Source organism: Salmo salar, chromosome ssa01 (genome assembly GCF_905237065.1).
Source record: "Salmo salar chromosome ssa01, Ssal_v3.1, whole genome shotgun sequence".
Lineage (NCBI taxonomy): Eukaryota > Metazoa > Chordata > Actinopteri > Salmoniformes > Salmonidae > Salmo > Salmo salar.
The window spans coordinates 43,991,958-44,015,565 of NC_059442.1; the positions used below are offsets into that span (position 1 = coordinate 43,991,958).

At 40.4% G+C, this 23,608-nt stretch overlaps 2 protein-coding genes and 1 non-coding gene across 3 annotated transcripts; 2 read left to right on the forward strand and 1 right to left on the reverse strand.

Annotated features, from left to right (window-relative positions):
• The first annotated feature begins 29 nt into the window (after window positions 1-29).
• Window positions 30-2,604, forward strand: LOC106603556 (uncharacterized). The gene is made up of 5 exons (XR_006769866.1): window positions 30-681; window positions 1,724-1,799; window positions 1,884-1,950; window positions 2,173-2,290; window positions 2,491-2,604. It is a non-coding gene; the product is annotated as an uncharacterized protein (transcript).
• A 323-nt stretch (window positions 2,605-2,927) lies between these two features.
• Window positions 2,928-6,201, forward strand: rmnd1 (required for meiotic nuclear division 1 homolog). The gene is given in 5 exon segments (XM_045695052.1): window positions 2,928-3,004; window positions 3,172-3,292; window positions 3,854-3,970; window positions 4,173-4,258; window positions 6,115-6,201. Coding segments are annotated over 4 exon segments (348 nt in total). The 3' UTR covers window positions 4,206-4,258; window positions 6,115-6,201.
• akap12a (A kinase (PRKA) anchor protein 12a) lies at window positions 6,115-20,155 on the reverse strand. The gene is made up of 4 exons (XM_014197274.2): window positions 19,876-20,155; window positions 14,744-14,843; window positions 8,377-14,495; window positions 6,115-8,267 (listed from the first exon to the last, which is right to left on the reverse strand). The coding sequence occupies exon 3, from the start codon at window positions 13,804-13,806 to the stop codon at window positions 8,419-8,421; it is 5,388 nt and encodes a 1,795-aa protein (XP_014052749.2). The 5' UTR covers window positions 13,807-14,495; window positions 14,744-14,843; window positions 19,876-20,155; the 3' UTR covers window positions 6,115-8,267; window positions 8,377-8,418.
• Window positions 20,156-23,608: the final 3,453 nt, after the last annotated feature.

Consider the following 23,608-nt stretch of genomic DNA (forward strand, 5'->3'; position numbering starts at 1 on the left):
AGTATGCTTATGTTTTCTCTTCTCTTTCCATTCCTGTGTATACAGTCCATCCATGCAGATAACATGCTTCCGGACACTGTTGTGCCGTCTGAGGATACAGCAGCCTTTGAGGAGTAGAACATGTTCCTATGGCTTCACCCCTGTCAATCTGTCGGACCCTGTCCAGCAGCATGTGACTCCACCTAGAACTCTATTCTGTCTATATGTTCATCATAGGACCTGTCACTCAAACACACACTCCAAACAGCATGAAGACTATCAGAGGAGACAGGAAGCGAGATGTTTCGTAGTGTGTCACCATGTTTCAGCACCGGTGTTGTGTCACTATCAGCTATCATTGGTCATTCCACCTCCACCAGACAGTGGGGTGTCAGTATACAGAGGAGGCTCTATTCAACGGACCCTATTAAGTCAGTGATTAAACCAGTGACCATGCCTGGAAGTGGGAAGAAACTTCCTAAAGGCCCTAGGACCAAACAACCATCCAGAACCAATCAGCCGACCCCAAAGGAGGACAAGGTGATGCCGTCCTCCAATCAGATTAGAGGCCTGGGAGATGCCTAGGATATGCATAGGATATTATGCAGTGCATTGCTTTTGCAACAGCAGACTAGTACCATTTGCCAACACTCTGCCATGACCTCATAGCCCATGGCTTCTACGAAATAGATTTACCAAGAGGTAGGCCAACACCTTTTTAATGTACTTCATGGGTGCTCTAGGCCAGGGATCTCCAACAGGTCGATTGCGAGCTACCAAACAATTCTGAAACTACATGCAATTTTCACGTGTTCCACCGCAAACTGTCATTTAACAAATCTCACAAGTATCAGATACAGCAAGCTCCCAGCTACTATCTAATCAACGCACCATTGACATTATCTCACCCCCGGTTAGCCACTATTGGCTTAAAAAGCCAAACCTAACACAATATCTGCCAATTAATTTCCAGAAATATTGCCACTGTCTGTATGGGGCGCACATTTGTCAATCACTCCGTGTGCAGACAGTTTTATGTCATAACCGTCTTGTGGGTTGACAGAAATACTTACCCCTAAACCTTCTCGATTAAATGTTAACTGCAAAGTAGGTTTACCTATTATTTGTTATTTGCTAACTTTGCCATGAAATGAGCAGCAGCAGTACAGAACCATTGCTAGACCGGCACATTAGATTCACATTCCTCACTCGCTAAATGTACAATTAAAGGGCCAGATGCAGATGCACAATTTTAAAGGGGAATTAAACTCAAATCCAAATGTGCTCGTTTTCTTCGAGACAAAACAATTCTCAGAACATCCAATTTCGTTGTTTTGAGAGTGCAAAACAAAATCTAAAACCAGGAAAAATAAAACAGAGAAAACGTAATTTGGGAAAATATTAAACAGACTTTTGTGGGAAAAATCACAGATTTTATAGGGCCCCCCTTAGAGTTGTTTATTAACCCTTTTTTTTACCAGGTATATTGGCAGAAAACAGTGCACTACTTTATCTTGTACACTAAGGACCTGGGGAAGAGTTGCAAGGGAGAGAAGAGAAGAATGTCCTTATTTGAAAGCTAGGAGAAAATGAGTAGCTCATGACATGTTAATTTTTTTTTTTCAAGTAGCTCTCATGCTACTGTAGAAAAGGTTGAAGACCCCTGCTCTAGGCTAATTGCAGACTCTTTTCATGGCTGTGCAATGATACAAAGAACCATTTTGATCATTTACTTTCGTTTCAGATGCCTCAAATGTACTCGTAATATGCACTGACAACGCCCAAAAACCCAGTGACAATGCAACAATGTTCTTCTTCAGGTTTTTATTTTTATTTATCTTATTGGTTATATCTCTTAGACAGCTGATTGTTTTGAGCAGTAATTAAGCTATTTTTCTTTCTAGGGAGGGATCGGTGGTCTTTTGGAACGTTGAAGAGAAAACAGTAAGAAGGATTCCGATCCTATTGCACGTAAGAAATCACTGACCTTTAATTCCTCTTCGTAATTTCTCACAATAGTGTGATAATAACAAAAATGATCACATTACACTCACTTAAAAATCACTGTTAAGAGAAGGTTCGGTTGTCTTAAACCAGGTAGTCTAAGCAGGTGAATTGTAGAGGGAGCTGCAGATGTCATCGGTTCCAGATCAGTGATGCAATTTCTTGCTATTAATCTGCATTGTTTCTCAGATGAAGAAAGTGATGAGGATCTTGGAGCAGCATGAGATTCAGCCCTACGAGGTAGCTCTGGTCCACTGGGAAAATGAAGAGATCCACTACACTATTGGAGAGTACCTCACCTGATATGGTTGGTCGATGATGCAATTTCAAATATGCATTATAGCTAAATTAAATTGTAGATTGCTGAAAAAAAAGTATGAATTACTTTACCATGATATTTATAGAAAGCAAAAAAGGGCTTGTTTTTATTTGTGATTTAGATTGTTCCAGAATTGTTGTAGCTGTATTGTTGTCTTTGGTGACTGTGTTTTATTTTGTTCTCCCCAGGGGAAACTCAAAAGTTACAACATGGTAACTTCCTGCTGAATAATGAGACATATCCTGACGAGGCCGTGCTGGATAAATTAGCATTCTCAAATGCCCTTTCTTTGTCAGGTTAGCTGGAACCCCTTTGTTTACGGTTTGTTGTTCATGTAGGTAACATTACTGTTAATCGTTCTATATACTACTATGGCTTTCTTACCATCCATATTGTGCCCTCCCATCTGTCTTGGTTTTGTTTAAGTGAAACTGGCCATATGGGAGGTGGCTTTGGATCACTTTGTGGAGTCGATTCAGTCCATCCCAGAGCTAAGACCTTTAAATGATTCTGTACGTGTCGACAGACTTCCACACTTGAGAAACCATCATCTCTGACCATGACTGAAGAATTATTCAATGTATAATAGATTCTCCTAACTTCATTATTTGCTCTTCCCAAAAAGATGCTGAAATCTGGGAAGAAAATAAAGCTGTCCAGAGCAAAGGTCATGCAGAAAATTGGAGAACTCTATTCTCTGAGGTAAATAAAATCTGCATATATCAATGCAGTAGCTTAAATATAACATTTTAAAAAGAAATATAATTGTTTTGTTTATTACAGCTTGCGTAATCAGAAGCAATTAGCAGACAATACTATGTAATCATCCACCATTGAATCTGGCTATTTTCTGTGTTATGTTATTCCAGGAACTGTATCAACCTGAACTCTGACCTGCTGATCACGCCAGACTTCTACTGGGAAAGAGAGAACCTGGAGATGCTCTATGACAAGACCTGTCAGTTTCTTAATATCAACCGCTGGGTCAAGGTCGGGTTTTGTGTCTTATTTCAAATCAAATCGAACCTTATTTGTCACATGTGTAGACCTTACCGTTAAATGCTTACTTACAAGCCCGTAACCAACAGTGCAGCTCAAGAAAGAGTTAAGAAAGTATTTACCAAATAAACTAAAGTAAAAAAAATTATAAAAAGTAACACAATAAAATAACAATAACGAGACTATGTACATGGGGTACGGTACCAAGTCAATGTGCGGGGGTACCTGTAGGTAGGGGTGAAGTGACCCTGCATAGATAATAAACAGCGAGTAGCAGCAGTGTAAAAAAACTAATGGGTGTCAATGCAAATAATCCGGTGGCCATTTGGTTAATTGTTCAGCAGTCTATTGACTTGGGGGTAGAAGCTGTTAAGAAGCCTTTTGGTCCTAGCAAGTCTAGGACCGCTTGCCGTGCGGTAGCAGAGAAAACAGTCTATGACTTGGGTGACTGGAGTCTTTGACAATTTTATGGGCTTTCCTCTGACAGGGCCTAGTATATAGATCCTGGATGGCAGGAAGCTTGGCCCCAGTGACGAATTGGGCCATACACAGGTAGTGACCGAGAAACTGCAACCCTGCACTGAGCTGACAGACCTGATGAAGAACCACCTGAGTGAGAAGCACAGCTGAAGGTTAAAGTGGATGATAGTCATCCTCGTCACTATTGAGGTCAGAAACCCCAACACCACACACACACACACACACACACACACCACCCTCTCCTACTCTACAAGGCTTGTGTTCTTGTGATGATGATAATGAGGGTTATTATTATGATGAAGCTCTACAAGAACAAAATGTAGTTTAGCTTATCATTTCATTTGGAATGTCCTCTCACTATACTTTTGGTTTTGTTTCCTTTGAATTTCAGGTGATGTTTGAACTTGGCAGAGTGATCTTCTGAAGAGCTGCATTAGTGACGATGAAATAGAAATGCTGACCATGATATCTATTTTTGTAAGTACTTTACATCATGATCATAATTAACAAGACATTCAAAAGAAGGCTAAACTTTTACCTAAAAGAATGTAACTTACTGAACAAAAATTGCGCAACTACAGTGGACTTACCCATTCGGTAACACCAGCAGCAATGAAATGCAATAAGTAATTCATTTTCAATGGAAGGAGAGAGACTTGAGGAATATCACTGTAGAAGGTACTATTATTTTGGATGGAGCGAGGCGAAAAAAATGAGTAAAGTTCCTCTTTAAGCAAATCACCAGTGTCGGCACAACAAAATGTAAATGTCTCGATAGCTCACTTTTGGACTGTTGGATTTCTGTTAGTATGCTGCTAAAAATATGTATCCATATGTACTCATTAATTAGGGATGTGCATCATTCCCTTTCAGGACAATTCGATATGTATCTACATACATGGGCTCCGATACGATACAGGAACGATACGTTTTAGTTCGAAGCGATTCAGTTTGATTAGAAAACAAATCGATGTGATTCGGTTTGATGTGATTCGATGCACAATTTTGTTTTGCATAAACACATTTATTTTCCATTCTAAATTCAAATCTGCCGCTGATGGGGCTCATGAGCTGGGCCTCTGAGCTGGGCCTCTGAGCTGGGCCTCTGAGCTGGGCCTCTGAGCTGGGCCTCTGAGCTGGGTGTGTGTGTGTGTGTGTGTGTGTGTGTGTGTGTGTGTGTGTGTGTGTGTGTGTGTGTGTGTGTGTGTGTGTGTGTGTGTGTTTTTGTTCTACCTGATAATTAATTTAGAATGTAGCCTATGCTTTTTGTCCTCCCACTCTGGTTCTGAAATCATCATCTAATTAACTTGTCAATTTTTGCAGATTAAGTGTTTGAGCTAGTAATGTATGAATATTGATCATTTACAAATTAGCTATGACGTAGCCAATGAATATATAGCACCATTTTGGATTTTACCCCTTACCCCCATCTCAAAATGAAATGGTTTTGGCCGTTTGGAAGTTTAGTGAGCTTCTTTTTCTCCTCCAGCTTTGGCCATGAAGTGTGCCTAGCAAAAGTTATCCCTCGTTATACAGGGAAAGGTTGATCATTTCATATCTAAAAATGACCGTATACACTGAATGTTTCAGTCAAAACTATTGCTGATGGGGAACCTGAACAATCGAAATAAATATGTTGTAAGCCCCGTTCAGCAGGTATAGCCAGATGAGAGTTGTTGCTTACTTTTATTTTCAACAGCGTATAGATAACAAAGGTTGTCTCACAACTAATAAAGCCTAATATCGCGTAAGCCATTTCAGCATTTAAATGCTGATGGTTCCACATAGATGTGCAAGATCAGGAACAGGCTGCCTACCTCGCGTTGGTCAGCGTGCTAAATTTGTCACAGTGTGCAGTTTGTCTAATCTGCTAATATTCCCTAGGGTTAATGTTACCCCTTCCTTGTGTTTTTTGTAATAAAAAATATATATATATTCCTTAGGGTTATTCAACAATCAAAATGATTTGTAGATCTATGACTGTCAACACAGTTACATGCTCGGTTCGACACTGAAGGAGATGACGCAGCAGTTGTCACAAATATTAGGTATTTTCGGGAAGGTAGAAAGAATTGTGAATGTGCGATTTGTCACGTTTGAATCGATTTTCGGACCGATGCATGCTACATTTGGATGGGTTTGGGGTCCGTGGACCGACGCAGTCCTATTTTAAACATTTCAATAAGGGACTGATGCGTATCGGTGAGTCATTACATCCCAATCATTAATATATGCATGTTTTTTGGGGCTTTATATGCTTGTGTTTATATTTGAGTTGAAACTTTAAATTGCCTATATGAATTGATTCACTGTACGTATTTATATATTTGCAGACATACATTTCTGTGTTTCTTCATTCTGGCAAACTGTAATAATTCAAACGACCAATCCGATATCTCATCAACCCAGTGACTTGTCTGGAAGAAGCTGAGCCTATTGCCTGGAGCTGCAGGCCATTTAGAAGATGCTAATTGTCTGTGGTCTTGCCATGTCAAATGTCATTCACATTCATATGAGCCATGAAGATCTACAGCACATACATTTGGTGACAGCTGTCATCTCCTTTGATGAAGTTTGTTGTGTGTTTGATTTATAAAATAAAGTAGACTGAACTAACTTGCATATTGTCATCACGTCTTGCTGTATTTAGTATAGGTAGAAGCATAGTGACAGAACCTTAACTCATCTGTAAGAAAGGCCCCGAGAGGCTCAGAGTGGTCCTTCAAGCCGGATGTAAATAGTTTTCATTTATTTCATTCACAGCTTTGAAATATAAAAATGTTCATGCAACTCTTTTAGTTTTGCATTTAGTTATTAGTTAATATTACATTTTAAAATAAAGAGGAATATATATATATATATATTCTGAGTGTACAAAACATTAGGAACACCTTCTTAATATTGAGTTGCACCCCCTTTTGCCCTCAGAACAGCCTCAATTCGTCAGGGCATGGACTCTACAAGGTGTCGAAGCGTTCCACAGGGATGCTGGCCCATGTTGACTCCAATGCTTCCCACAGATGTGTCAAGTTGGCTGGATGTCCTTTGGGTGGTGGACCATTCTTGATACACATGGGAAACTGTTGAGTGTGAAAAACCCAGCAGCGTTGCAGTTCTTGACACGCATTTAAACCGGTGCACCTGGCACCTACTACTATACCCCGTTCAAAGGCACTTAAAGCTGCATTATGTAACTTTTTTCACTACCTGACCATATTCATATAGAAATGTGTGTTATAGATCTGTCATTGAAAGAAAGTCAAAGAAGTGGTAGATCTGTTACATGTGCACTATTTCTCTGCTTCCCATTCTTAAGTTTTGTTTTTGCGTCTTTTACTTTCAGTTTTGTACACCAGCTTCAAACAGCTGAAAATACAATATGTTTGGTTATGGAAAATATATTTTAGATGGTACAATGATTCTCTACACTATACTTGCTTGTTTTGTCACGTAAACTTAAATTAAGAGAACTATTAGAATTTTGGCAACCAGGAAGTGGCAGAGTAACCTGCCCCCCCCCACACCCTGCCCATCTACACTGAATTTGAAGTGGATTTAACAAATTACATCAATAAGGGGTCATAGCTTTCAACTGGATTCACCTAGTCAGTCTATGTCATGTTCTTAATGTTTTGTATACTCCGTGTATATTCACAGGCAAAAATGAATAAACAAATATAGTTCTGTTGATAAGTTTGTCTGTGACCGATACATCACGTAACTCGTGATAAAATACACATTTTGTATTAGTATTTTGGTCTGTGTCAACTAACCATTGCAGTGCATAGTTTGAAAACTTGGCAATTCAACTATAATTCTGAGATAATGAAGATGGATGGCAATATTCATAGGAATGATGCTAAATGTGATACAAATTCTAGTCACTACACATGCCTAGAGCAAATGTTCTATTACTGGTATGTGCTGAGTCGAGCAAACATTTAGTGTCTGACAGAAGACAGTGATAACACAGTAACATCGCGAACAAATCTATATACCTGTATATCTAATCACAGTTTGTCTTTGCATTGTTTTGGTGAGCAGTGGGGTACATATGTCCTGTGTTGAATGTAAGTGTATTATATGTTGATAAATGGAAGGCTTCTGTTCAATCCACAAATTACATTAACGCTAAAGAAAACTAAACTCAGATAAATATACTCTGTGTAATAGAAGGACAAACAGGACAAACATCTTCTAAAATGTTAACATAAATATTATATAATATACATTATTCTACCTCCAAGTTCTGATAAGATGACATGGTGCCTTGAAAAGGACAACGAATTGTATTTAAAGAAGTAGAAGTAATTACACATACAGTTAAACTTTGATATAATAACATTGAAACTAACATTAATGTATTCAACGATCTGAAGAATGTCTCCATTAGCTCCGTTGTGGTAGGTCATCCTTCATGTGTGGACTTCTATCTTCTCTTTCAGGTTGTTCTTTGGTAGTCCAGCAGTCCTTTAGCTCGTTAAACCTAAGAGAAGAAAGTTCAGGAGACAAGTTCAGGAGACATTATATTTGTGTACTTCTTCAAGTACTTAAATACATAGTAGAATAACAAGAAATGTAAAGGACTGACTTACCAGTTCATGATACGTCAGTTTGGTGGAATGGCTGCAGTCTTATTAGGTATCACCTCCGGACAGAACGCTTTGAGGCTCAAGTGCAATATCAAATATCTCTTCACTGTCCTGCAGCGTCTTCTCTACTCCTCTATCTGTTTTTTTGCTTAGAACTTCCAAGACATTGGATTTTACTGTGCCAATATCGTCCTCAGCATCCAGCCACAGTTCTAGGTCATTCTCTTCCTCTATGTGTGGGTTAGACCCTACTGCATTGGTCATTACCTGTTCTGTTTCAGGGTTTAGGGTGTACAGCACTGTTACAGGTGGGGTATGCAGTGGCACATGAGGTGTAGTGTCACTGGTTTGCTCAATTTGACTGACTTCACAAAGTTGAGCACTTTCCATTGATTCTGTTAGAACGCAGTCAGTATTCACTGAACTCTTTGCAATAGTACTTGCACTTTCTATTGATTCTGTTAGAGGGCTGTCAGTATTCACTGCAACTTCTGCAGTAGTACTTGGAGGTGGCCAAATAGCAAGTGGTGATGACTCTAATCCCGCAGACACAACTCCAGCATCTCTGGGTTTAATGTGGAGATGGATATGGACTTGGGATTCTATAGATAGTCTCTTTTCCAACGACTCCACTGATTCCTTTGCTGATTCTACTACCATTCCCACTAGTTCCTTCTTATGCCCGCTAGTAGAGTCTGAAACATCAATGGCTTGATCTACTTCAGAATAAATAATGAATTCAGCCTCTGTTCCAAAAACGTCTTGCACATCTGCCTGTGAACAAGACTCTGCAAATGTAGTGGGAACTGTGTCGTCAGGTATGCTGTTGAATTCAGAAGTGGGCTCTACAAATGCCTCAGGAGCTTTTCTATCCTCACATACTGTATCAACTTCGAGAGCAATCGAAGGCTCAGTTTCTTTTTCTGAAGGTTCTTGTGCATTTCCCTGAGTATTAAGATCTAAATAGTTTTCAAATAAATGAATTGTCTTTCGCACCTGTGCAGTTACATGTGGATGTCCTTGACTATCTATAACTGCGACCGCTGGTGTACTCTCTGGTGATTTCGAAACTTCTGCTTCACTCGATAATTCAACTTCAGCCTTTTGACTTGATTGTGGTACAATATTGGGGTCTTCTGATGCGTTCTGCTGTACAATTTCCAGAGTTATAATACTGCTGGCCTCTTCAAACATGTCCTCCTCAATCTCCTCATTGGCATTCTCACCCTCTCCTTCGTCCTCCATTTTGTTACAAACGTCTATGACCTCTTTAGTATCGGTTGAGGAAACCACCTCAAGTGCTGTCTCCACAATAGCTTCAGCTGAACCCTTCTCAGCATTTGCATCTGTTACTTGTACTTGGATCTCATGACCCTTGACATCAGTTAAGACAACCTCAAGAACTGTATCAACAATTGTTTCAGCTGACTCAGTCTCTACATCCAACCCTTTTAATTGGATCTCATGATCAGTGACATTGGTTGAGTCAATTTCAAGCACTTTATCAACAATTACTTGAGCAGACTTTAACCATGCATCCGCCACTTGTACTATAATCTCGTGATCATCAGTTGAGCCCACCTCAAGGGTTGTCTCAACATTTGCTTCATCTGATTCAATCTCAGTGTTCACCTGTTGCAATATAATCTTGTGATCATTTGCATCAGATGAGCCCACTTCAAGCATTATCTCATCAATTTCTTCAGCTGACTTTAGCTCTGCATCCGTCACTTGTACTTGGATCACATGGCCATCAACAAACTGTGCTGATGGCACATTCTTCATCACAACCATGTCCTCTACCTTTAGTGTCTGAACCATAGCAGCGCATATGAGTGGTCTTAGAGCACCCAAAGGATCTTTCTTCTCTGGGGATTCTACTTCAGGCGCCACTACGGCAATCAAAGTTTTCAGAACGTCCTTTCCTTCAACCTGAGCTTCTTCTGAATTAACGGTGGTGACAAGTACTGGTCTTGCCTCTTCAAGTGGTCTTAGAGAACCCACAGGATCCCTTTTCTCTGGGGATTCTACTTCAGGTGTCACTATGGCAATCAAACATTCCAGAACGTCAGATGGTTTCGACATTGAAACGTCATGCATTGCAGCTGTGACATCTTGAACCTCACATGTGATTGTTTCTATAACTGGTGCATTCTCATTGTCTGCAGCATCCTCCGCAACATCCAGGAATTCCGCTTTCTCTTCTTCAAGAATGAACTCCGTGTGAGGTTGTATGGAGATAAGTTTGTCTGTGACCGATACATCCAGACTCTCTGTATCAGGCTGTGGAGTGTCTTCTGCTACCACCTTTTCGTCAACCTGAGCTACACCTTCTTCTGAATTAATGTAGGCTACAAGTTCTGGTCTTGCCTCTTCTAACTCATTTACCAATTCTGTTTGTGGGTCTTTTTCAGTTTCTATGAGCATGATTGGAATTGATTCATCTTCAGCTTTGTGTAAATCATCAGTAGTGATTCTTGCAGCATCAGACTCTTCAGTGTCCCCAGGTGCCAACTCTGTGGGTACTACCTCAATGACCTCAGATGGACACTCTACCATAGAAGTCACTGGGCTTTTATCAACAGCATCAATTTGTTGAGACTCTTCACCTGTGCGGATTTCAACTGCATCTGATTTTTCATGAGCTATCAAAACTGTTGCTTCCTTCTCTTTTGGTGTGTGTAATATTTGTGGAGAAACTGAAATGGCTTCCAGATGTGGGTCTTTTGTATTTACCAATGAGAGAGTTTGGGTTCTGCTAATGGTATCAACAGTCTCATGCAGAAGTAACTCTGTATCCTTTAACTCGTATTCTAGTGGGACAGGTGTTGTGCTGCCTGATGTTTTGGGGGACTCATCTGTCAGCTGTGACACTGCTGAAACCATTTCTGTTGTTTCTTCATCTAGAGGTTCTGGGGCAGTGACTGCTTCAGATGTCAACTCTATTAGGTCCTCGGCTATGGTATCGTCTTGATTGGCTTCTTCAGGAGTAGACACTTGTGTGGCAATGGTTTCCTCTATTAAGCCTTCTTCAGGTATATCACTGAGTTGCTGATGTTTACTTATGAATTCCGTAAGGTCCTCAAAGTCTTCCATTGCAGTGGGGGATGTTGATGGGGCCAACTGTTCCACAGTATATTTGGCTTGAGCCTTCTCTGCTTCAGTGGGCAGGGTGTCTTTGGGTATGGCCGATTCGGTGAACGTACTAGAGATGTCTGGCTGGGTTTCTTCTTCTGTTATGTGTAATGGAGTTTCTATAACAGCCTCAGTTGATATGTTGTGTTTCTCTCCTAGCTCTTCTGCATCAAACTCTGACATGGGGACCACTGCTGGCGTTTCAGAGTCCTCCTCGTCATCCGATCCAACACCCTTATCTGCCTCGTCAGAAGATATTGGTTCCTGCTTTTCTCCATGCTTTCCCTTTTTGCGTCCAGGGATGAGTTTCTTTAGAGAAAAAGAAGACTTCTCTTTGGTGATTTCGATGCCAGATTGCATCTGCTCTGGTGAGCTAACTTTGACGGCCTCCTCGGTTTTTGCCTTTGTTTTTGAGGTGATCAGCTTTTTAAGGTATTTCCATGTAGACCCCCCTTCACTCCCCGAGGGACTTCCAACTTGCTCAGGGGAAGAGGTAAAATGTTCATAACCTCTCTCCTGAGAACTGTCCAATGGCGACTCTGCAGTGTTTCCTGGTTCACTTAGTATTTTACCTTCATTCATGGGTGCTTCCTCCTCTGAGTCCGATGTTTTTCTGCCCCTCCTCTTTGCAGATCCACATAGGAGAGCCTCCCAAGAAACAGATATATCAACCTTCTTTTTGGGCTCTTCTGTGATATGTTCTAGTACCTGCTCCCCTTCACTTTGCTTTGGCTCCTCATGTAAGCCTACAAGTGCTGACTCATCCTCACTCTCAGAGGATCTTTTGGGATGTCTTTTGGGCGTCATTCGTTTTTTGAAGGAAGTCCAGGTACCATCCTTCTTCCTTTCACTGTCAGAGGTTACATCATCTGATTCGTGGCTCAACCCAGCCTGAGCAGACACGTTTACCTGCTCTGCTGCTAATTCTTCTGGCAGAGAGGCAGTACTTTCTCCTTTCTGGTACTCCACTGAATCTGTGGATGACAGTAGATCCTCAGCTACATGCTCACCAGATCCGGTCAACTTGTCTGGTTTACAACCTCTCTGCTTCCTAGTAAGCTTCTTCAAACCAGCTCCAGACAAGAGCTTCCTGAGTGGACTTCCTTGATTTTTAGCTTTCTCTTGTGAGCTAAGAAGTTCAGCTTCATTTGAGATAACTGTGTGGAATCCCCAAGAAGAAGACTGCTTGTCAATCATATCCTGGACTGGACTTCCTTGGCTTTTAGCTTTCTCTTGAGAGTTAAGAAGTTTAGCCTCATTTGAGGTAACTGTCAGTAATAGCACAGGAGCTGGTTCCTCTTCAGGAACATCCTCTGTGACGGTGACAAATCCCCAAGAATGAGACTGCTCTTCAAGACTTTCCTGGGTTTTAACTTTGTTTTGAGAGCTAAGACGTTTGGCTTCATTTGTTTCAGCTTTATTTGTTATAACGGTTACGAAACTCCAAGAAGGACACTGGTCTTCAAGAATATCCTGGACTGAACTTCCTGAACTAAGAAGTTCAGCTTCATTTGAGATAATTGTCTGTAATATATTAGTAGCTGTCTGCGCTTCAAGAACATCCTCTCTGTTTCCACTAGTTTTAGAGACATTACTCTTAATGAGTTCGGTGAGTTCGGGGACATTGGATGTCTCATCCATTAGTGAATCTGTTACTCCCGCTAACATTGTGGCTGCAATTTCAAATTGAAGTTCTTTCTCATTTTGTTCCCCCTCAACACCTGGACTGATCTCCTCTTCTGTTGGTTCTTGCTCAAGTCCAGCTTCCTCTGGTGTGTTTACGTCCTCCTGTTTTTCAATGCTTTGCAGTTCCTGTTCCTTCTCAATGGTCTCATATTCGGGCGTTTCCTCTTCTATAAGCTTTTTCTTTTTCTTTAAACTGGCAAAGATTCCAGTAGTGAAAAACTTCTTAATCGGGGATATAATTTCTTCTTCAACATCCAGAATGGTTGATGCTGGTGCCTCTGTCTCTTCGGTTGGGAAGACTTCCTCCTCTACTTTCTCCTTGACTTTGTCCTTAGGTTTCCCATTGACTTCTTCCTTTGGTTCCTCTTTGGGTTCATCCTTGGGTTCTGTCTTGGGTTCTTCCGTAGGTTCTTCCTTGACTTCATCCTTAGGTTCCACCTTGTATTCTTTTGTGGGTTCTTGCTTGACCTGCTTGTGTATTTTTCCTGTCAGGAAAAAACGTTTCAATGGAGACATTTCGTCAACTACCAGAACCAGTGGGGCTGGTGCCTCTGCCTCTCTCTCTACCTTTGCCACTTCTTCAGGTGTGACTTCCTCCTTAGGTTCTATCATTTCTGTGGTATGTTCCTTGGTAGTTTTATTGAGAAAATTTCACAAATGTGAGGTCTGTCATCATATGGCAAGAGGTACAATCATCAGCAGGTTCCTCTGTTGTGTCATCAACAACCTCATTCGGTGCATCGTCGATATGCGCTTCTAGTGTATCATCTACAAGCTCTTTTTGTGTATCATCAGTAGGCTCATCTGGTATATCATCAGCAGGCTCTTTTAGTATTTCGTCAACCAGTTTTTCTAGTGTATCATCTACAAGCTCTTGATGTGTATCGCCAACAGACTCTTTTGGTGTATCACCAACAATTTATTTTATTGTATCATCAGTCAGATCTGCTCTGCTCTGTATTCTCCTCAGCATTATCTATAGTGGTCTCTTCTGTGTCCTTCATATCCTCAGGAGTTCTTGCTTTGCCCTCTACTTTCTTAGGGCTCACTTCTTCTTGTGTTGTGTCAGTCTTTTTTCAATGTGAATTTTAAACCAATTGAACTGAAGAATGTTTTTTAAACGTTCATTGACTTCATTCAATTTAACTTCTGTTTCAGTCTCATTTGTTGATGCCTCATCATCTGCATCTGGTGATTCCTTCCCATCACGTTTTCCAGAGGTGGTATCTTCTTTGTGAGCGTCTCTATCGTCTCCGGAATGTCCTTATTCTGAGAAATGATAACTGAATTTGTCTCACCAACTGCAATGAAAAAACAAATATGCATTACCCAAAACTGTTAAATTGCCTGATTCATACAAATAACCTATAATTATAAACTACAAATAAACTCTTTACAACCACATATATAGCTTAATGTGAAGTGTTCACCATGATCGTAACATTGTAAGAACTTGAGGAAACAACTGAACTCTTTTTCAAAGAAGCCAGAAGTAAATCCTTTCTCATACACACACAAATTAACTCTCGTCCACACTGTGATGACTCACCGTCTGCAACGACCCTGTCTTCACACAGGCCGTTGACCTCCTCAGTCTTGCCTGCTGCTTTTTCACTCAGCCCGGAGATCTGTCCATTCTTTTGGAGTAACTAAAACAGAGAAGGAAACATTTTGAGATTTTATATATATATATATATATATATATATATGTGTGTGTGTGTGTGTGTGTGTGTGTGTGTGTGTATATATATATATATATATATATATATATATATATATATATATATATATATACACATATGTGTATATATACACATACATACAACATAACTTAACCTCTGGGGTGGGGGGGGTACTAAACTAGCATATGGAATTATTGTAAGATAACATGGATCATATAGCTATTTGATTTTAAATTTTAGGACTTTTTTTAGGTATCTTGATGGAGAACACCATCAAGTTCGTGAGAGTAATAGCATAATAGTTTGTAGGCCAATTTTCGGAATATCTCATGGTCTGACAAACACAGCTGTAGCTCGGCCACCTTCCACTGAAGATGCGGAAGGCCAACATAGGCAGATGATATCTCCAGCTTAATTTTTTATGGGAATTGTTGTGTTATGTTAATTAGATTGACGCACGGATGTGCCAATAGACTCTTAAGGATTAAATACATGAAAATGCACTTTTTTTCAGAATCATATTTTCCCTTTGGGAGAAAGGGGGGACAGCTTTTAAGACCGCAATAGCAGTATTAGTGCATGAGTCATGTTATCCTGTAATGTTATTTATTGCTTTCAATTTATCAGGAACCAGGACGTCCTCTATGAAATTATGATAATTTTGCATGCAAAAAAATCTGAGAATATGCCAATTATTTGTCAACATTTGTAAAGCCTTTGTAAGCATCTACACATGTTAAAAGCATTTATAATGGCTTAATCTGGAAAGTTATTATGATGTGTAACCTAAGTATTTAATGAAGAATTTGAGTCCTCAGACACAGCTAACAGACTTCCTGCTCACCCACAGCTGAGCTCATCATGTCTTACAGTGCAAAGTTAATCAATGCTTTATAAAGAGTGCAGACAAGGTGAAATTCCATCTCTCTCTCTCTCTCTCTCTCTCTCTCTCTCTCTCTCTCTCTCTCTCTCTCCTTTCTCGGGTCCCACACTTAATTTAGGGCTAGATTCAATCCGTATCGCCAAAGTTCAGCGCTATAGCTCAGTTGAAATGTAAAGGTAATTACCGATTGAGCCGACTTACGCAGTGTTTACCGTGAATGCAGCCTCCGCAAACGTGGCAACATTGTCTTTAAACTTCAATCGCACTATAGCGCTGAACTTGGGCTATACGGATTGAATCAAGCCCTTAGATACATCTAAGAATGGAAGGTCACCATTCCACTAGTAACAGTTTCCACTGGTATTCTACGGTCTCCAACAACTGAAAAGTCAAACATGGACCATGATAGTGCAAATAATGAATGGACCCTCCAATGACACTCTTTAAGGTTAGTCCCATTGAGGATGACATATTATTCTCAGGGAACACCTGGCTAAGAGGCAGCATAACAATAGCAACACACAATCAAAAGCCAAACATTGACTCGCAGAGAAGTGTCAAAAAGGACAGTGACACAATGTGTAATTGAATATGAACAGTCAGGTCCCTTACAGAGCTGTAGATGTATTGCCCTTTGACCATGCCTATAAAATATGTAGCCTAATCTCACATGATAAAATATTACAGTTTACTATAGAATACTACAGTACTTACAATAGAATTTTGTCATAAACTGTAGTATACTTAAGCAATAAGGCACAAGGTGTGATATATGGCCAATATACCACAGCTAAGGGCTGTTCTTTTGCACGACTCAAAGCGGAGTGTCTGGATACAGCCCTTAGCCGTGGTATATTGGCCATATACCACAAACCCCCAAGGTGCCTTATTGCTGTTATAAACTGGTTACCAACATAAATAGAGCAGTAAAAATACATGTTTTGTCATACCCTTGGTACAGTATACGGTCTGATATACCACAGCTGTCAGCTAATCAGCATTCAGGGCTCGAACCATCCAGTTTATAATATACTACACACTGTAGTATCCCTCGATCATGTGTAGTACTTACTATAGAATTTTGTAGTATACTGTAGAATGCTATAGTAAATAGGCCTTTTTACACTTTTATCCGCAAAAAAACACTAGTAAATACTACAGTAATGTTTGCAAAAACACAGCAGTTTTGTAACTTTAGTAATACTACAGTATTCATACATAAATAAACTATTGTAATTTTCATGTGGGATAAAACTGAAAAATTTGCTATGAGATTGTATTGTGAGAATGATATAAACTCCAAGTTATTAGAGAGAGCCTACTAAGAAAGTAAAGGACTTCATTTGGATTTTATTTAACCTTTTATTTAACCTTTTATTTAACCTTTTATTTAACCTTTTATTTAACCTTTTATTTAACTAGGCAAGTCAGTTAAGAACAAATTCTTATTTACAAGAGGCCTACCAAAAGGCCTCTTGCGTGGACGGGTGCTGGGATTCAAAATAAATAAAAATATATAGGATAAAACACACATCACGACAAGAGAGACAACGCTACATAAAGAGAGACCTAAGACAACAACATAGCAAGGCAGCAACACATGACAACACAGTATGGTAGCAACACAACATGGTAGCAACACATGGCAGCAGAACAACATGGTACTAGCACAAAACATGGTACAAACAAGAAAGGGTCTAAACCATCTGACCCAGATGTTTTTTTGGGGTCAAGTTTTAGGAGCTCCTTTAGCACCTCGGACCCAGTGACCGCCTGCAAGGAGAAACTTTGTAGCAGTGCAGGGGAAAAAGAGACAGGAGCATCGAGGCTAGTCGCATTAGAAGGGGTTCCCATTTCCCATGAGGAAATGTTGGACGGGCTAAGAGGCATGGCTGAGTCAAATAGGAATCCTGACTTAATGAAGTGGTGATTAAAGAGCTCAGCCATGTGCTTCTTGTCAGTAACAACCACATCATCAACATTAAGGGACATGGGCAGCTGTGAGGAGGAGGGTTTATTCTCCAGGTCTTTAACCGTTTTCCAGAACTTCTTGGGGTTAGACCCACAGAGAGCGAACTGCTCCTTAAAGTAACTAACTTTGGCCTTCCGGATAGCCTGAGTGCACTTATTTCTCATTTGCCTGAACGAGAGCCAGTCAGCCTGAGTATGCGTGTGCCGAGCCTTTCGCCTAATGCAATTCTTGAGGTGGAGTAACTCGGCAAGATCACGGTCGAACCAGGAGCTGAACCTGTTTTTAATTCTTATTTTCCCTATGGGGACGTGTTTGTTAACAATACCACTGAAAATATCAACAACAAAAAAATCCAAGTCTTCGACAGAGGGGGGGGGGGATCAAGCTGATTCTATACAATTTTAGAGGCCAGTTCATGAAGCAAGGCTTGCTCATTAAAGTTTTTTAGCAAGCATCTATGACAAATCAGGACAGGTCATTTTACTGAGCAGCCATTACGAACACAGGCTGTAAAACAGTGATCACTAAGGTCATTACAGAAAACACCAGACTGATACCTATCAGGATTATTTGTGAGGATAACATCAAGGAGAGTACCCTTTTCTGGGTGTTTGGAGTCATACCTTGTGGGATTGGTAATACTCCGCGAAAAATGTAGGGAGTCCCATTGCTTTGAATTGAATTTATTTTGGGTAACAGACATATACAACAAAATGTACAATGTGGACCCAGAGGATATCACTTGAAAGTATTCATTAAAACACTTGTTTCCAAAGTGGTCCTTGATGGTAAAAACAATAACACATATAATGATTAAAAGGCTAGACAAAATTAGGACTTGGTCAGGTGGTTTAAGCATGTCCCAGTTTAGATCACCTAGCAGGACAAATTCAGACTTAGTGTAAGGGGCCAGGAGAGAGCTTAGGGCAGGTAGGCTACAGGCCGTTGCTGATGGAGGACGATAGCACCCAGCAACAGTCAACAAAGAGCTATTTGAAAGTTGAATGCTTAAAACCAGCAAATCAAATTATTTGGGGACAGACTTGGTGGAGATAACCGAGCACTGAAGGTGATCCTTGGTAAAGCAAGTCAATAGGAATAAACAAAAGAATAGCCTATATGTATCAGGCCATAACTATGACTAAAAAGAGAACATCAAATCAAACTTTATTTGTCACATGCACCGAATACTAGAAGTGTATACCTACCATGAAATGCTTACTTACAAGCCCTTAACCAACAGTGGAGTTCAAGAAGAGTTAAGAAAATATTTACCAAATAAACTAAAGTAAAAAAATACAAGTAACACAATAACATAACAATGGTGAGGCTATATACAGGGGGTACCGGTACCGAGTCGGTGTGCGGTGGTACAGGTTAGTTGAGGTACTTTGTACATGTAGGTAGGGGGGAAGTGACTATGCATAGATAATAAACAGCGAGTAGCAGCAGTGTACAAACACATGGGCGGTCAATGTAATATTCCGGTGGCCATTTGACATGTTTCACATTAGAGATATTGTATCATTTCCGATTGTAAAACGACTTCTCATTTTAGTCATATATATGGCTAATATATATCCTGGAAAGATAATGGTTGGACAATTTCCAATAGTGAAAATGTAACCCTTTTGATTTTATATCTAGCCTATTCCAGTGCCATTTAATTCATTTAAATACTTTGGAATGAAGTGGAATACTTTGTGAAGCAGTGAAAATAGATACTGTATCAAATGTATTGTTGTTAAATGGGGTCGGTATCTGGCGCTGGTGCTCACGTCAATCAACTGAATAACCAACCTTATCTCTGCAGCCCGACAATAACAACACTTCACAGACAGTTGAGAAGCATCGTCACTTATTGTGTGGCTTTAATTGTCCATATAAGCCTTTCACTTGAATGTCAGGAGTCATACATAGGCTAATAAAAGCCTACCATTTGATAAGAAGACATAATAAGATACATGTATAATTACTGTAACAGTGTGGTGATTGTTTATGCACTCCTCTGTCCATATTTAAAACGTTCCCTAAATGTCACATCAGCTATTTAAGGACAACATCCCCTTGATGATGCTGTAGATATAGAAATGTGTTTCCTGTTGGGTTAGTTGTCAATACATCAATCTACTATTTAGTTTTACCTTGGCATCAGGAGTCTCGCCATCCTGTAGGTTGTTCGCACTCTCCTCATCTGCCACTGCTTCCTCGTCGTCGCACTTGCGGCTATCCTCCCGCTGCTGCGCAGATTCAGTCGACCCCATGAACAGAACTGTAGCGGCTCCCGGTCCTGTCCGGTACTGTGTGAACAGATACCGACATCAATGGCACAGAATATCCCCCCAAAATGAAAACAGCAACAAAAGCCATAGGGTATGGGAGCAGAAAAGTAAATCATTTGCCCGCGCTACAGACGGCTATATCGGTCAGCAAATACAGGGCTAGTAAAGGCCCAGTGCACAACTTTTGGGATATTTATTTTTTCTTCATATAATGAAAAAATAATAATACTTTGGGGATATATAATTTTACTTCATATAATTTCAACAAAAAAGAAGCACCCCCACTTCCCCCGGCTATGGGTAGGATAGCGACGGAACTGAAAGGCTTTAAATTGGTGCAGTATGGTCCTCCTGCAAACTCTTTTAGAAAAACGCCTCCCCATTACAGTATTGCCTATGGCACACCTTGCCTTGCTGCATCAATACTTCTGAGTGCAGGGAGACTGAGAACCTGTCCTGGGATGACTATTGCAACAAGCATCTCACTATCTCAGGCACATATGGCAGAGGTGGCCAGTCGCAAGCAGTCTTTTTGTAAATGACATAATAATGACCTTCATAGTCATGTAGATATTTTTTTAATAATTGTATTCATTTGCTGTTTGGAAAGTGAGCTATGTGATCTTAACTTCCAAATCTCTATGAAGTTATTATGGTGGAATGTTCAACATTATTAGAAGAAGCAGTTGACCTTTTCCCCTATGGAGATGGACCTGTTGGTGACTTGTGATGACATCTTTTTGCATTCAAGAACTGTTTGAAGCATTTGTCTATTTGATTATTCTTTTCTATATTTAATAACTTTAATACACAGATATTTTGCTGTCAACCTCTAACATTATACCCTGAATGAATAGAATTTATGTGTTAAAAACCATCCCAAAGATGCCAGAACGGACCACAGACAGGATATTTTAAAAGGAAGGGCATAACTTAAGTTTGCAGTCTCCCTCAATTTGATTTGCCATATTTCATAAAACATGTTGACAGAGCCATTTTTAACATACCATGAAACTAATCACCCATAAATTGTGAGGCCACACAGTATGTGCAGGGGTAGTCTTTACAGTTCAGTAACCCCTGATTCATTTGAATGTATGATCCTAGCATGAACATAACCTCCCCATGACCTTTATCCAGAGGAAGCTATGCAATTGACTCCTGACCCCACACTTGATTGGCCAAATCTTATTATGGTGTGGTCTTGTCTGAGTTGGCTATTTCAGTGGAATGTCCGAGTCCTAAAGGAACAAGTCATCGCCTGCAACCAACTATTGCTCATTGAGAACACCACATAATTTCACTGTGGATTATTTGGTCATATTTGGTTGAGACATTGATCAATGAGATTACCACCTACAGTGAGGGAAAAAAGTATTTGATCCCCTGCTGATTTTTTATGTTTGCCCACTGACAAAGAAATTATCAGTCTATAATTTTAATGGTGGGTTTATTTGAACAGTGAGAGAAAAACGCATGTCAAAAATGTTATAAATTGATTTGCATTTTAATGAGGGAAATAAGTATTTGACCCCCTCTCAATCAGAAAGATTTCTGGCTCCCAGGTGTCTTTTATACAGGTAACGAGCTGAGATTAGGAGCACACTCTTAAAGGGAGTGCTCCTAATCTCAGCTTGTTACCTGTATAAAAGACACCTGTCCACAGAAGCAATCAATCAATCAGATTCCAAACTCTCCACCATGGCCAAGACCAAAGAGCTCTCCAAGGATGTCAGGGACAAGATTGTAGACCTACACAAGGCTGGAATGGGCTACAAGACCATCGCCAAGCAGCTTGGTGAGAAGGTGAGAACAGTTGGTGTGATTATTCGCAAATGGAAGAAACACAAAAGAACTGTCAATCTCCCTCGGCCTGGGGCTCCATGCAAGATCTCACCTCGTGGAGTTGCAATGATCATGAGAACGGTGAGGAATCAGCCCAGAACTACACAGGAGGATCTTGTCAATGATCTCAAGGCAGCTGGGACCATAGTCACCAAGAAAACAATTGGTAACACACTACGCCGTGAAGGACTGAAATCCTGCAGCGCCCGCAAGGTCCCCCTGCTCAAGAAAGCACATATACATGCCCGTCTGAAGTTTGCCAATGAACATCTGAATGATTCAGAGGACAACTGGGTGAAAGTGTTGTGGTCAGATGAGACCAAAATGGAGCTCTTTGGCATCAACTCAACTCGCCATGTTTAGAGGAGGAGGAGGAGGAATGCTGCCTATGACCCCAAGAACACCATCCCCACCGTCAAACATGGAGGTGGAAACATTATACTTTGGGGGTGTTTTTCTGCTAAGGGGACAGGACAACTTCACCGCATCAAAGGGACGATGGACGGGGCCATGTACCATCAAATCTTGGGTGAGAACCTCCTTCCCTCAGCCAGGGCATTGAAAATGGGTCATGGATGGGTATTCCAGCATGACAATGACCCAAAACACACGGCCAAGGCAACAAAGGAGTGGCTCAAGAAGAAGCACATTAAGGTCCTGGAGTGGCCTAGCCAGTCTCCAGACCTTAATCCCATAGAAAATCTGTGGAGAGAGCTGAAGGTTCGAGTTGCCAAACATCAGCCTCGAAACTGACTTGGAGAAGATCTGCAGAGGAGTGGGACAAAATCCCTCCTGAGATGTGTGCAAACCTGGTGGCCAACTACAACAAACGTCTGACCTCTGTGATTGCCAACAAGGGTTTTGCCACCAAGTACTAAGTCATGTTTTGCAGAGGGGTCAAATACTTATTTCCCTCATTAAAATGCAAATCATTTTATAACATTTTTGACATGCGTTTTTCTGGATTTTTGTTGTTGTTATTCTGTCTCTCACTGTTCAAATAAACCTACCATTAAAATTATAAACTGATCATTTCTTTGTCAGTGGGCAAACGTACAAAATCAGCAGGGGATCAAATACTTTTTTCCCTCACTGTTGGCCTTGAAATACATCCACAGGTACACCTCCAATTGACTCAAATTATGTCAATTAGCCTATCAGAATCTTCTAAAGCCATGACATCATTTTCTGGAATTTTCCAAGCTGTTTAAAGGCACAGTCAACTTAGTGTATGTAAACTTCTGACTCACTGGAATTTGTGATAGGGTGAATTTTAAGTGAAATAATATGTCTGTAAACAATTTTTGGAAAAATTACTTGTGTAATGCACAAAGTAGATGTCCTAACCGACTTGCCAAAACTATAGTTTGTTAACAAGAAATTTATGGAGTGGTTGAAAATCAAGTTTTAATGACTCCAACATAAGTGTATGTAAACTTCCCGACTTCAACTGTATATAATTATGAAACACAATACTCTCTCTGTGTTGCATAATGTTCCTTCAATTTGCAAGAGGTTCAATGCATCTCACCGGAGAAAGCATCCTAGCTAGGGAAAACAGCACCACTCTGTCTCTGTATGTGTAGGTCAGCTATCTGATGCTGTCTGGTCAAAAAGAGTATGACATTGTGGCCGCCCATAGCATTGAATGCAAAGAAAGCCAGCTAGCATTTGGCCTCCCTTGATAAAAAAAGTATAAAATAATAGCCGATCAGTGTTGAGCTAAACTGAGTGAGTTCAACTGTGAATG